General features: G+C 32.1%; 1 protein-coding gene across 6 annotated transcripts in view; it reads left to right on the forward strand.

Annotated features, from left to right (window-relative positions):
- Ric1 (RIC1 homolog, RAB6A GEF complex partner 1) overlaps nucleotides 1-14,371 on the forward strand; it is a 135,509-nt gene that overhangs the window by 33,590 nt on the left and 87,548 nt on the right. For 5 of the 6 annotated variants that reach the window (XM_027943060.2, XM_071600618.1, XM_027943059.2 and 2 more), the window contains exon 3: nucleotides 7,148-7,227. The exons of the other annotated variant lie outside the window; for it this stretch is intronic. In XM_027943060.2, coding sequence (XP_027798861.1) covers nucleotides 7,148-7,227 — 80 coding nt within the window. The remainder of the gene's footprint in view (nucleotides 1-7,147; nucleotides 7,228-14,371) is intronic. 6 annotated transcript variants of the gene reach the window in all.

Consider the following 14,371-nt stretch of genomic DNA (forward strand, 5'->3'; position numbering starts at 1 on the left):
ACCATCTCTGACACTCTGGGCCACTATTCCCCTCTCCTACTAACTGCAGGGACAGGTACTACGTAACTAAAGACCACTACTACAGTTTAGAGCTCACTGAAATTATTCAGACTCACCAGTACTAACTCTCTTTACCTGTTTTACTCGTTCCTTCTAATGGAAACCACAGTAAAGGCTCTTAACACGTTTTCCCTTTGCTCCTGTTGCTTCCTTGCTGACCCTGGTACTTCCCATGTAGCCTTTTATGTAATTTGTCATTCTTCCTCCTCCTGGAACTGAATAAAATTCTTCAGTGGTATTTGCCTTCTGACCTGTTGGCCTCATCATACCTGCACAATAATAAAACTTACCTTTTAAAATACTGTCGTGGTAAGCTGGGGTTGCGGCTTAATGGTGGAGGGCTTGCCTAGCATGTGAGACACTGGGTTTGATCCTCAGCACCATGTGTAAATAAGTAAAATGAAGGTATTGTATCCGTCTACACTAAAAATATTTTTAAAAAGCTGGTTGTGATGTGTATGCCTGTAATCCCAGCAACTTGGGAGACTGACGCAGGAGGATCGCAAGTTCAAAGCCAGCCTCAGCAAAAGTGAGGTGCTAAGCAACTCAGTGAGACCCCGTCTCTAAATAAAATACAAAATAGGGCTGGGGATGTAGCTCAGTGGTTGAGTGCCCCTGAGTCCAAACCAAAAAAAAAGCTGTCATGTTATATAAGTACCTATCTTAATATCCTTGGTTTTCCTTTCTTGCTCAGAGATCCTAAAAATATATACTATCTAGCCCTTCACAGCTAAAGTTTGCAGTTCTGTGTTCCACATAATAAAGTCCAGGCTTCTTAGCATTGCATTTAAGGTCCTTTAATCCCTAAAACCCTACTTCATTATTACTTTTCCCATGTTATTTTTTCATTTTTCTTCTTCAGGGACTTTCCTTTAGCCAACCTGGCTTCTTTATTATTCATAGGAATATCCAAGGGAAAAAAATATTTGCTAATTGTAGGGAATAAATGAATATGAGTAGTTGAAGATGACTGTGGTTTCAAGCTTAGATGAGTGTTAGGAGAATGTTCATGGCAATTAGTGAAAAAATGTAAGAAGAAAAGCAATTTCATGAAAGAAAATATGATATTCTGTACTTGGTCTCATTTTCGGTATATTTCATGATAAATTTTTTAAAATTGTAAGGTGTATATAGCATAAAGTTGCCATTTTAAGTGTGCAATTCAGTGTTATTAGTCACATTCACTGCATTACACACTATCACCACTGTTTTCTTTATCATCACCCCAAACAGAAACTTTGTAATCATTAAGCTTAAGTAAGCATTCCTAATTCCCTCCTGCCCCTGATAACTTCTAATCAACTTTCTGAATCTATGAATTTCTCATACCAGATACCTCTTGTAAGTGGAATCATAATATATTTGTGTCCTCTTGTGCCTAACTTATTTCACTTAGGGAAATGTTTTCAAGGCTCCTCCACATTATGGTATGTGTCAGAACTTCATTTTTTTTATGTCAGAGTTATATTTTATAATATGTATGTAGCATATTTGTTTATCCATTGATCTATTGATGGGCATTTGTGTTGTTTCCAACTTATGACTATTGTGAATAATATGCAATTGAACATTATCATAGAAGTATTTGTTGGAATCCTTATTTCCAGTTCTTTTGGTTGCACACTCAAATGCAGAATTGCTGGATCAATTTCACAGGGGTTGCACTGTCTCATTCCCTTTGGCAGTATAAAAGTTCTGATTTCTTCTTATCATCCTTAGCATTTATTTCCATTGTTTGTTCTTTTGAGTTTTGAAGAGTTTGAAGGTGTATCTCATAGTAGTTTTGATTTGTATTTCTCTAATGACTGATGATGTTGACTATTTTTTCATCTATTCTTACATATTTAGAGAAATTTCTATTCATTTTTTTTAACACTTTTTAAATTGGATTGTTTTTGCATAGTTCTTATCTATAGTCACCCTATTGGGCTGTAGTATAACAGAACTACTTACTCCTGTCTAACTGTAATTTAGTACTCTTTCATCAACCTTTCTGTATCCTTCCCTGACCTCCTTATTATTTTAGTGTCTCTAGAATCTATAATCCTGTTACTATTCTCTCTTTTGTATTTAGTGTTTTTTTTCCTGATCAGTTTGAGTAGAGGCATGTCAATTTTAGTGATTTTCTTTTCTTTTTTTCTTGTGATTTTCTTTAAAAACTCGTAATTTCTTTCATTGATTTTACTTTTCTCTGTTCTATTCCATTTCCACTCTGATCTCATTATTTTTTTCCCTCCTGCTTAGTTGAGATTTCATTTGGTATTTTGTTACTAGTGTAAAATAGAAACTGAGATCATTGGTTTGAGATTTTTCTTTCTTTCTTTTTATTTATATATGACAGTGGAATGCATTACAATTCTTATTACACATGTAGAGCACAGTTTTTCATATCTCTGTTTTATACATAGTATATTCACAACAATTCATGTCTTCATACATGTACTTTGGATAATAATGATCTTCACATTCCACCATCAATAATAACCCCATGCCCCCTCTCTTCCCCTCCAACCCCTCTGCCCTATCTAGAGTTAGTCTATTTCTCCCATGCTCTTGCTCTCTATCCCACTATTAATTAGCCTCCTTATATCAAAGAAGATATTTGGCATTTGGTTTTGGGGGAATAAGCATTAACTTCTCTAACTCCATTCATTTACCTTCAAATGCCATGATTTTGTTCTCTTTTATTGCTGAGTAATATTCCATTGTGTATATATGACACATTTTTTAATCCATTCATCTATTGAAGGGCATCTAGGTTGGTTCCACAGTTTAGCTATTGTGAATTGTGCTACAATAACCATTGATGTGGCTGTGTCCCTGTAGTATGCTGTTTTTAAGTCCTTTGGGTATAGTCTGATGAGAGGGATAGCTGGGTCAAATGGTGGTTCCATTCCCAATTTTCTGAAACATTTCCATACTGCTTTCCATATTGGCTGCACCAATTTGCAGTCCCACCAGCAATGTATGAGTGTGCCTTTTCCCCCACATCCTCGCCAACACTTATTGTTGTTTGTATGCAGTCTTTATTTCTAAACAGGTATTTAAAACTATAAATTTCCCCCTAAGTACTGCTTTAGCAGAATCCCACAAATTTTGGTACGATTTGTATATTTTTTAATTTCCCGTTTGATTCCGTCTTTGATCCATGAATTAGTTAGAACTATGTATTTTAGTTTCAAAACACTGAAGGTTTTCCAGAATCTTATTTTATTGGTCTCTAGTTTAATTCTGTTGGGATTAGGGAATGTACACATTTTATTTTACCTATGGTATAAGCTCCAGTATACATTTCTATTATTATTTAAAAGAAAATTGACATTTTAAAGAAATTTAAGTGAAGGAAGTGAATTTTAATTAAATTCAATGGAAATATAAATATTATCATATGGGGACTTTTTGTGTATATGCCTATTGGGCCATATAAAGTTCCACAGTTTGTTGATCTCTTTCTGTTTTATTACTTTTTTTCTGTTTCATTGTGAAAAATTTTTATTGCTATACTTTTATAATCAGTAAACTTTTTTCCTGCAGTGTCCAACTTATTCATCCAATCCAGTATGTTTTTTGACTCTCATATTTTAGCTTTTATCTCGAGTTCTGTTGGGTCTTCTATATTTTTGTAACCTTTTGAAGATAAGGAATATAGTATCTGTTTTAATGCTCTTTTGTGCTAATTTCAACAATCTTATTGCATTATGGATTGTTAAAATTGGTTGATTTTTCTTTTCATTGTATCTTTGATTTCCAGCCTCCCTGTATCTTTTAATTAGATATCAGAAGTTGTGACTTTACTTTGTTATATACTGGGTACTTTTGCGATCCTATAAAATCTTCCTGGAATGCAGTTAAGTTACTTGGAAATAATTTGATGTGTTCATGTCTCATTTTAAGCTTTTCTTTGTGTGTGTGTGTGTGGGGGGGGGGCTGGATTTAGAGCTCAATCCTGAGCTAATTCTTGCCCACTACTAAGGCAATACCTTTCTAGAATTACCACAGGAAGACCTAAGAACTGCTTTCCCGAGTATTCTATCTAGTGCGCTGTAAATTATGACTTTCTTTAGTCCTGCTTATGCACTGTTTACCAATTCTTTCAAATTGTTCTTTCTTCTACCATGAGTAGTTTCCTCACATATATGTCCTTGTTGGTATTCTTGAGTTACTTCTGTATGTAATTCTTTTCTCTCTATTATGGTACTTTGTCACATGAATTTGAGTTGCCTTATTCTAGAACACCGAGCTTTAACTTCTGAAGCCAGAGAGTCTATTAGACTCTGTTTCAGCTTCCATTCTCAGTGCTGTAACCTGTAAATTATCAACAAGGCAATAAACTGGGCAAGAGGAGTAGGGCTCACCTTCATTTCCCCTCTGTTAAGGATGACCAGCTTTCATTGCTTGATGCATGTTTTGAAAATCATTGTTCAATATATTGTCTGATTTTTTTGTTGTTGTTTCAATGCAGCATAAATCAACTTCAGTTTAATACATTTTGTTTGGAGTCTTGCTGTTTTTGTTGTTTGTTTTGGGGATTCCCCCCCCCCTTCAAATTAATGCTCTGATATAGAACATAAAACAATGTGGTAATATTAGGAAAAATAATTTTGAAGGGTATGTCAAAAAACACTCTACCTACATTTAAGAGTGCTTGTGATTTATAATCTGTAATCATTTACCCTTTAAGTATAATCATTGTATGTATGTACGAAGTCTAGAAGTTTATACAAAAATATTATTATCTTGGGAGGGTGGTATGATTTAGGGTAACTAATTTTGTTTTTTCTCATTTGAACATGTGTCATAAATAAAAACAAAATATCATTTATAGACCAGTGTAAAGAATTTGAGTGCTAGTCTCTTATTCCATCCTTATTTGAAGACTGACATAACAATATGTTGGAATAGAAGATATATATATATCTAAGTCTTCAAACCCTTTATCTCTTAATTGTATCTTTGTGATACATCATTCAGGTCATTGAAGCTAGATCCTTAAATGTGTCCTACGGAAAGAAGGAAAATGTATTTAAAACAAGTCATGATAACAGGAAAAAGAACTTCAAGATTATTTTTTTCATTTACTTAAAAATTAGTTTAGTTTTGGGTGACAATATGTATGTATGTAAGAAGAGGATGGTGGGATTGTTTCCTATAGATTAAGTAATAGTCGTGCTTTATTTGCATTATTTTGGGAGCATGAAGAGAAAGAAAGAGAAGGTCATTATAACCCTATATCGTGACAAGATTCAGTGCAAATTAAGAGACTGCTTTTTAAGGATAGTTTACTTTTTAATTTGTTCAAAATCAAGACTGTTTAATAAAAGATTGGTGATAGATGGTCATGAGATCCAGAATTATTTGGCATTTGGTTTACATATTAAGTTGATTGATATAAAATATCAAAACAGTAAATCAAGATATTATTTGTAATTTTACCTAGTATTCTATGTATATAAAATTTCCAAATGCTAGTGCAAAATGCTATGTTCTTCCTGACCTTGTAGCCTTTTAAGCACTTAATTTGATTTATAATATTAGCATTTGATACTCTGAAATGTCAAACTTTTGGCCTTCAGTGACTGATATTTGGGACAGTATTTGTATGTCAATGTTATCCATGATATCATACTATGTTACTCTTGTTATGTTACTCTATGTTACTAAGGTAACAGTACAGATTAAAGTTTTTGAACAGTCATTTTTTTCTGTAAAGGAACAATGATATGTTTGTAACTTTTGTATAGTTTGATTTAAAGCCATTTTCCTTTTGTTTTCTTGTTTTCCATATGGTAAGAACATAAAACTGCTTGTGAAGATTTAGAAAGGTGATCTTATCTGAACAATCTTCAACCTTTTTCTTTTGTATTCTGATAAATTGAACTCTAGTTTTTGAGAGCACATTAAAAAATAGTTAAATTTATAGTTAAAAAACAGACAGTCCTGGCCTTGCTGAAGAAACTGAGTATTTTTTTCTTTGTCCTTTCTGCAAATGAAAAACAGGAAGTTAGTACTGGAAAGAAATTTGAAACGTTGATCTTTTCTTTGGTTCTACTTTGGGCAAATGCTCACTTGCCTCTAAAATGATAGGAATTCAGTGTTAGTATAAAAAAGTTTGGGGAAAACATTTTCCACTTTGTTCTGTTCTGTTTGAAAATGTTTGGTTAGAAAAAGCTGTATATAGTATTTCATGTATAAATGTAAAATGGTTGCTTGAGTTTCACAAGTCACAGATGTATGCTTTGATCATATAATGGCATTGTTTGTTTTTAATATAGCTTCTGTCTTAAAACTATTTTGTTAACTTAGGAAAAAAATGTTATTCAGACTATGCTGTGTCCAAGTACAAATTTACCCAATGTGAAAACCTGCATATATAAAATTTAACACACTAATTAAAAAACAATGATAGAAAGGAGATCAGTAGAGTAGAGGAAGTAGATCTGGGGAGAGAAGATTGGGAGAGAAAGGAAAGGTACTGAAGAATGAGATTGATCAAATTAGTGCATATACAAACGTGACATAATGAATCCCACTATTATGTATAAATACAGTATACCAATTTAAAAAAAGAAAAATGTTCAGTTTAATGTTCAAATGTTCACATTTTTGGAAATTAAAGTTTAGCACTGCTTTTCTTTGATTTAGACTGTATTTTATGTAAATCGATTGATTTTGAAGTATGTAAATAGGCTATTTTGAGATTAGTGTTATATAAAGTTTATTTGGCCAGAAGCATTTTACATACTGTTACTTGCTTTAAAGCTTGGAATAATTATATGCTATATTATTACAGAATAATAATTTACCCATTCAATAAATGTAATCATTGGAAAATATTCACATTTAAAATGAATATTTAATGAACAACTGATTTCAGTTATATGTTTCTGAAATATTTGTAAAACCTTTTTTTCACAATGGGTTATATTAAAACAAGTTGTTTTATTTACATATTTAGGCTAAAATTATTCAAAGGAAGTTTCCTAAGAATGAGATTTTTTTTTCATAGTAAGAAGATATAAAATTAAAATTTAGCGGACCAGTCATAGCCTTATTCTTTAATTCATGCTTAATAAAATTTCTCTTTCAGACAGCAAATGGCTACATCTTATTTTTTCATGTTATATCTTCAAGAGGCGACAAGTACCTTTATGAACCAGTATATCCCAAGTAAGTTTGTTGGCTTTTATTTTTTTAATATAAATCTGCATACTTTATATTCACAGAAACATTAAAGTTTTGGATTGTCTGAAGTTATTAAAATAAAGATAAGCCAGCATTTCCAAAATAGCATTTCAGAAATTACCAGGTCTTTGAACCATAATTTCTTGATTAAAGAATTCTGTAATTAAATAAGTTTGGGAATCATTAGGAATGTATTGTATCCTTTATAGCCATTCATAATTACTATTAATATACTCCAGATCTGACATTCTGCAGTCTTTATTAGAGAGGAGCTAAGAAATCCTGAGTGGAAGAGGTGAAATATGACTATGTTATAAGTACTTTTGCCTGTATTTTTGTATATGCATAGATTTAAAAAAAAGAAAAAAACAAATGTCTAGGGTTCTTTTTTAACTCTTGATTAAAATTTGAGGGAACATGAACTTTTGCTCTTTGTGTAGTTATGTATATTTTGTGTTTTTTCCTCCATAGCATGCCTTATTTTCAAAATAAAAGGATGTATAGGTTTAAAGCTTGACATCGTTTTTAAAAGATCAAGTTTTGGAGCTAAATATAAAATATTATTTATCATGTTTCTAGATAATGGAAAACATCCAAAATTTAATAGGTATATAAGGAATTAATGAGAAAAATAGATTTTACTATTTGAAAAGTTTAAATTTCTGAAAATTAACAACAAAATTAAAACATTAAAAATCAAATAACAAACTTGGGGAAAATATTTTTAGTAAATAGGGCCTCAGCTTATTACTTTTAATAAAGGAATCATATAAATTGTCAATAAATACAGTCTGTAATTGATAAAACAGTCTCAAAAAGAGGAAATGCAGTTACTATAAACAGAAGAGAAACTGTTCAAGCTTAAGATTATTCAAATAAAATATCAATTTCAACAATTTTTTAAAAAGAAACTCAAATTTTAATATAAAAAAATGTTTGCTGAATTATTGTTCCACTAGCAGAGGTATAGTAAATGTTGTGTTGCTCACTTTTGATAGATGTTATATACCAAAGTGTGATAATAGCAGGTTAACTGTAGTACATCCTTCTCAATGATGTAGTCATTAAATATAAAGTCTCAGAAAATTTTGTGTACTCAAAAACCTGATCATATTAAAATAAATAAAGCATACACAAAATTACATGTATAATATTACCATAGCTATTTAAAACAAAACAATAAGAATCATATAAAAAATCCAGAACAATATAATACAAATTTTTATAGTATTTTGCCCCTAAGTGATAGAACTGTAATATAAATCTTTCTCTTTTTTTTTTTTAATGGTTTTGGGCATTGAAACCAGGGCCTTGTGCATGTGAGGCAAAACACACTCTACCAACTGAGCTATATTTCTAGCCCTGTAATACAGCTCTTTATAGTATTTTGCTCCTAAATGGTAGAACCAGAATGATTTTTCTGCTTTCAATTCTAAATTTTTTTTTAACATTTTTAAAATATGGAAATTGTATTTAATTTTGTTAAATTGGATTTGCAAAATCCCAAAGGAAAAGAAACCCATGATTTCCCAAGAAAATGGTACCATGGAAGTTTTTTGTTTCTGTTTAAGAAACCTTTGTTTCTTAAACTAGGTCATTTAGAATATAGGTCAGATTCTTTTATCATAGATTCTAGAGAACTATCTAGACTTGCCTAATGGAAGAGCCACTTCTTTTTGTAACAAATATAGTGTTAAAGTATTAGCTGAGTTTTGGAAAACTTTTGTTAAGTACAGGAAAATTTTAATGATTTGGTTGTTTTTCAATATAAAACTTTAAATGAAGAAACCCTTTCAATATTGCTTATGGTATACTTATATACCATAATGGGCATTATGGTATATTTATAACTTTTATATTCTTTTTAAAAAATATTTATTTTTTAGCTGCAATTGGACACAATATCTTTATTTATTTTTATGTGGTACTGAGGTTCGAACCCAGGGCTTTGCACATGCTAGGCAAGTGCTCTACTGCTGAGCTACAACCCCAGCCCTTATATTCAGTTTTGTGGATATTAATAAAACTAAATTTTTTTATTCTAAGTGATAAATGTGTGAAATACTCTTGTAATCAATGTCTAAAATTTTATTGTGTATTTTGAACTATTGTGTCTGACTTCTTTTTTGGGCTTGATTCAGACGTGTTCCTGTAAATAAAAAGCAATAATCACAGTCAACTGAATTTAACTTGATCAGTCTATACAACTGTGGGCAGAGTACAGAAATAACTTCTCTTGAGATAGTAAAAAGACTCTTTTCTTTATCAGAATAGTACTTTTGAGACCCACTTTTTGTATCACAGAATTTTAAAAAATAGTGTCTTACCTTTTGATTCCAAAACTACACAAGATGCCTCTTAACTGAATCCTGACAATGCATAATCTTTGCTGTGCTTGACTATGTGTGTTGGGGTAGAGAATTAAATAAAGAATATTATTCTGTTTTCAGTTTGGACATTATTTCCTTATATTGAATATTTGGAGTTTTAATACCTGGGCTCAATAAAATGTTCTTAGAACAGCATGAATCTTGGTTTAAGAGATAAGCTTTGGTGGCAGATAGACCTGGAATTGAACATCAGCTTTACCATACCTGATGTATGATTTTTTTCAAGTTTTTAATACTGCCCCAAACGGTTTCATTTGTAGAATGGGATAACAGTACAAACCATTTCATAGAATTAAATGAGATCATTTATATTTAATGCTTTGATAAATACCTGGCTTATGAGAAAATTAACAACGGACAACTGCTGTAATCACTAATGTATTTTTCTTTCACAAAATTTTTACTTCATTTTTAAGATTTTAAGTGATTAAAATATATATACATATAAGTAATTTGTTGATGCTATGCCTCTCTGCCAACATATAACTTCTAGTAACTGCTACATAAAAATCAAATAATATCTCATATACAAAACAATGTTGTAGGATAGTCAGTCTGTTACAGATTTGTGCATTGAACTACTTTTAGGTTAGGTTAGTTTAATAAGGTCCCCCCCGCCCCCGCAGAAGTCATTTGTAAAATGGAAATAAAAATATCTTAAATTGTTAGATGTTCATATATTTAAAACCTGAAAAATAGTGGTTATATAAGTAAAAAAAAAAAGTTTGATTTTGACAATATCACTTGTACCATTGTAAACAATCATGTAGTTCACAGACACTGTTGTAAGTAATTTCACTACTCATTTAATTTCTGTAGTAACCCAGAGAAGTAATTAGGTACAACTAGTATACAAACTATTACACAAAGAGGCCAGGTGACTCATCATAGTTGTATTCTTAAGTGGCACAGCCAAAATTCAGATATAAGTGTTATAGCTCCAGAGTTTGTGCTTTTAATCATTACTACTATACTGCCCCAACCTTGTTGTGCCCTATCTAGCCATCTACTAGGACTTACTGGGGGAATAGGGATAGAAAAAAGGAGAAATGATCTGGAGTGCTTTATAATGGTCCTGAAGAACAGAGGTAGCATAGTTAAGACCAATAGTTAATTGTCTTCTCAATTATAGAAATGCTGTTATCTCTTATTTCACTTCTCTAAATCTTAGCAGTATATCACATGATTTTTTTCTAGAGGATCTCAGCTTTCCTGTATTATATGAGAGCATCTTAACCTCAGGCTGCATATTATTCTCATTGTGTTCCATCTGAGAACACAGGTCAAATACCTCTTTGATCTTTCATAGTTTCCACCTATAGTAGTTGCTAGCATCCTTGTAGATACAGGGAGTCAATCTTTAAAAGTGATGGCAGTTTTATTAAATGACTCTACCTCAAAGATGACTCATTTATAATAACATTTTCTATTTCTTTGTCTTTCGTATCTTGACAGATTGCATTCTGTATAAAATATGTCTTCATACTACAAACCAGTGTGCAGGCTGGTTGAAGCTTGTCTTTTTTTTTTTTTAATTTCATGTTTTAGAATATGTAGTGAAATTAATGAAAGAAACTGCCAGGGATAAATCAGAAAAAAAAATGTTTTTAGATGGGAATGTAATGTGTTCACGTACTTGTATTTAAATGAGTTCAGTCAATCTTGAAATTGCTAATTATATTTCTTCATAATGAAAATAATTTCAGGGCTTGGGATTGTGGCTCAGCAGTAGAGCGCTCGCCTAGCATGGGTGGGACCTGGGTTTGATCCTCAACACCACATAAAAATAAAGGTATTGTGTTGTGTTCATCTGAACTTAAAAAATAAAAAGGTATTTTTTAGAAAAAAGAAAAAAATTTCAGCAAATATATTATAATGTATATTTTGTTGAGAGCAGAGAACCTCCACACTTCTCTCACTTCTGTCTCTCCACCAGTACCATTAAGCTCTCTCTCTCTTCTTTTTTTTTTTTTTTTGTTAAGAGACAAGTCTTATTGAGGCCCAATTACAGGAGCTGGTGTTGTAGTTCAGTGGTAGAGTGCTTGTCTAGCATCAGTTAGGCTCTAGCTTCAATCCCCAGCACCACTGAAAAGAAAAAAAAAATTACTAAAATTGAGTGTACTTAATTTCAAATATCTAAGTTATAGATCATCATCTTCTTCATAGAAAAAAATAATCCCTCCAAACAAAAGAACAAATCTCCCTCTCCTTTACTCCTTTCCTCCCCAACATAGTTTATCTTACAAGCTCTCTGTTAATGAATTAGTACTGACTGGAAAGGAAGAAGAGACTGACTGAGGCTATAATTTCTGATTTCAATAGTTTATCTCCAAAAATCCACTTTTTTTTTTTAGGAAAATCCTATATCATAGGTCATAAGCATCTGCTGAATCACATCAAATGTATAGGAGAAAAGACGTCTGAATTAGTCATAGAATGAACGTTTCCCTCAACATATATTTAGTTGTGCATTGCTTAAGAACAGGATAGTTCTGAGAAATGCATCCTTAGGTGATTTCATCCTTGTGTGAACATCATAGAGTGTACTTATACAGATCTAGATGTTATAGCCTATTATAGATGTTTAGAGCTTTTGTATTCCAGGCTACAAACCTGTATAGCATGTAACTGTACTGAATACTATAAGCTGTTATACAATTATAAGTTATTTGTTTATCTAAATATCTAAAAATGGAAAAGGTATAGTGGTTGGATTTTTTTTTTTTTTTTTTGCCTTTATATTCTTATACAAGCGGTTTTGATATCTTCAGATTTCCAACACCAGAAGCTGTGAATACACTTTCCTATAACTGGCACCTCAATAGATTTGTTTATACCAGCATCACTACAAACATGGGTAATGAATGTTTTGTCTCCTATGACATTACAGTAGCTGTAATGCCACTGGTTGATAGGCATTTTTTAGCTCCATTATAATTTATGGGACCACTGCTCTGTGGAGTCTACCTATTACAGTTTAAATATAAGGTGTCTCCCAAAGGCTCATGTCTGAGACAATGCAAGGCTATTCAGAGGTGAAATGGTTAGACTTGAGACTTTAACCTAATCAGTGGATTAATCCACTGATATGGATTAACTGGGTGGGAACTGTAGCCAGGTAGGTTGTAGTTGCAGCACGTAGATCACTGACGGCATGTCTTTTGGGTTTATATTTTGCCCCTGGTGAGTGGAGTGCTGTCTGTTTCTCTTTGCTTCCTTGTTACGATGTTCTGAACTCTTTTTTTTCTGCCATACCTGTGCACCATGATGTTCTGACTCACCTTGGGCCCAGAGCTATTGAGTTGGCTAATCAGGGACTGAACCTCTGAAATCATGGGCCAAAATAAACTTTTCCTCCTTTACATTGTTCTTGTCAGTTCTTTTGGTCACTACTGTGCAAAGCTGACTAAAATACCACCTTTGATTGAAATGTTGTGTGTTGTATGACTCTCTGACAGCATAATGATATGAGCACTTGTTAATAGGATTGGTAAGAATATTTATGTTTAGATTCTGGGTAGTGCAGTCTATTCCTTTATTAGCCACACTTTGAGTATGACACCTGAACTCAGAGGATAAAATCTAACGATCTGTACAATTCACTTGTTTAAACTTTTGTAGTCTATTTTTTGATTTTTAAAATTTGTTTTAAATGACAGAATACATTTATGCACTTTGATATATCATACATAGATGGAATATGATTTCTCATTTTTCTGAGTGCACATGTTGCAGAATCATATTGGTCATGGAGTCATATGTAAACATACAGTAATAATGTCTGTTTCATTCTACTATCTTTCCTAACCCCATATCCCCTCCTCTTCCCTCCCAACACTTCCCTGTACCTAATCTAAGGTAACACTATTCTTTCCTAGTGCCCCCCACTTTATTGTGAATTAGTATCCGCGTATTAGAGAAAACATTCAGCCTTTGGTTTTGTGAGATTGGCTTATTTTGCTTAGCATGATATTCTCCAGCTCCAACCATTTACTGGCAAATGCCATAATTTTACTCTTCTTTTAAGCTGAGTAGTATTCAATACAATTCAAAGAGCCCTGCACATTGTTATTATCAGACTGAAGGCCATTTGATGTGTTCATTTGCAATTTTTTTGGATTGGGGCGGGGGTAGTTTATAAAATATCCAGTTGTCAGAGTAATACCTCTTTAAGAAAACTCTTCCAAAAATTATTTTCATGCATTTAAGAAGTATTCAGTTTTGTCAGGCTTTAAGAACTATTGTTTATGCTAAAGATGCATTGGTTAAGAAATGGAACAAAAAATCCTCTCTATAGAAATTGTATTCCCCTAGTGTAAAGGATGATAAATAATATTTTACAAATTAGAAAATACATTTTAGGCAAAAATATAAAGCCAGATAAGGGAATATGAAGTTGGATCATAATTTGATATAGGGTCTTCAGTAATTTTCACTGAGAAGATAACATGTAGAAGAATCTTAAAGAGTTTTGAGAGAACAAAACAAACCTAGGAAAAGAGTAATTCTGAGTTGGCGAGATTTACCAGGTAAGAAAATTCATAAGAAAACATTGTGAATAAATTCCCTTGAAGACATTAAATAAATAAAACATATAAGTGCTCATGCATTTATGATGTCAGTTAAGGGAAGCATGAAATATGCAAAGTTCTGCAGCTAAAGATCATAGCATATACATCTACAGAATATACACATAATGAAATCAGATTCAAAATGATGTTTCAATAGGCGCAAAGGGA

The sequence above is a fragment of the Marmota flaviventris genome, chromosome 13 (genome assembly GCF_047511675.1).
Source record: "Marmota flaviventris isolate mMarFla1 chromosome 13, mMarFla1.hap1, whole genome shotgun sequence".
Lineage (NCBI taxonomy): Eukaryota > Metazoa > Chordata > Mammalia > Rodentia > Sciuridae > Marmota > Marmota flaviventris.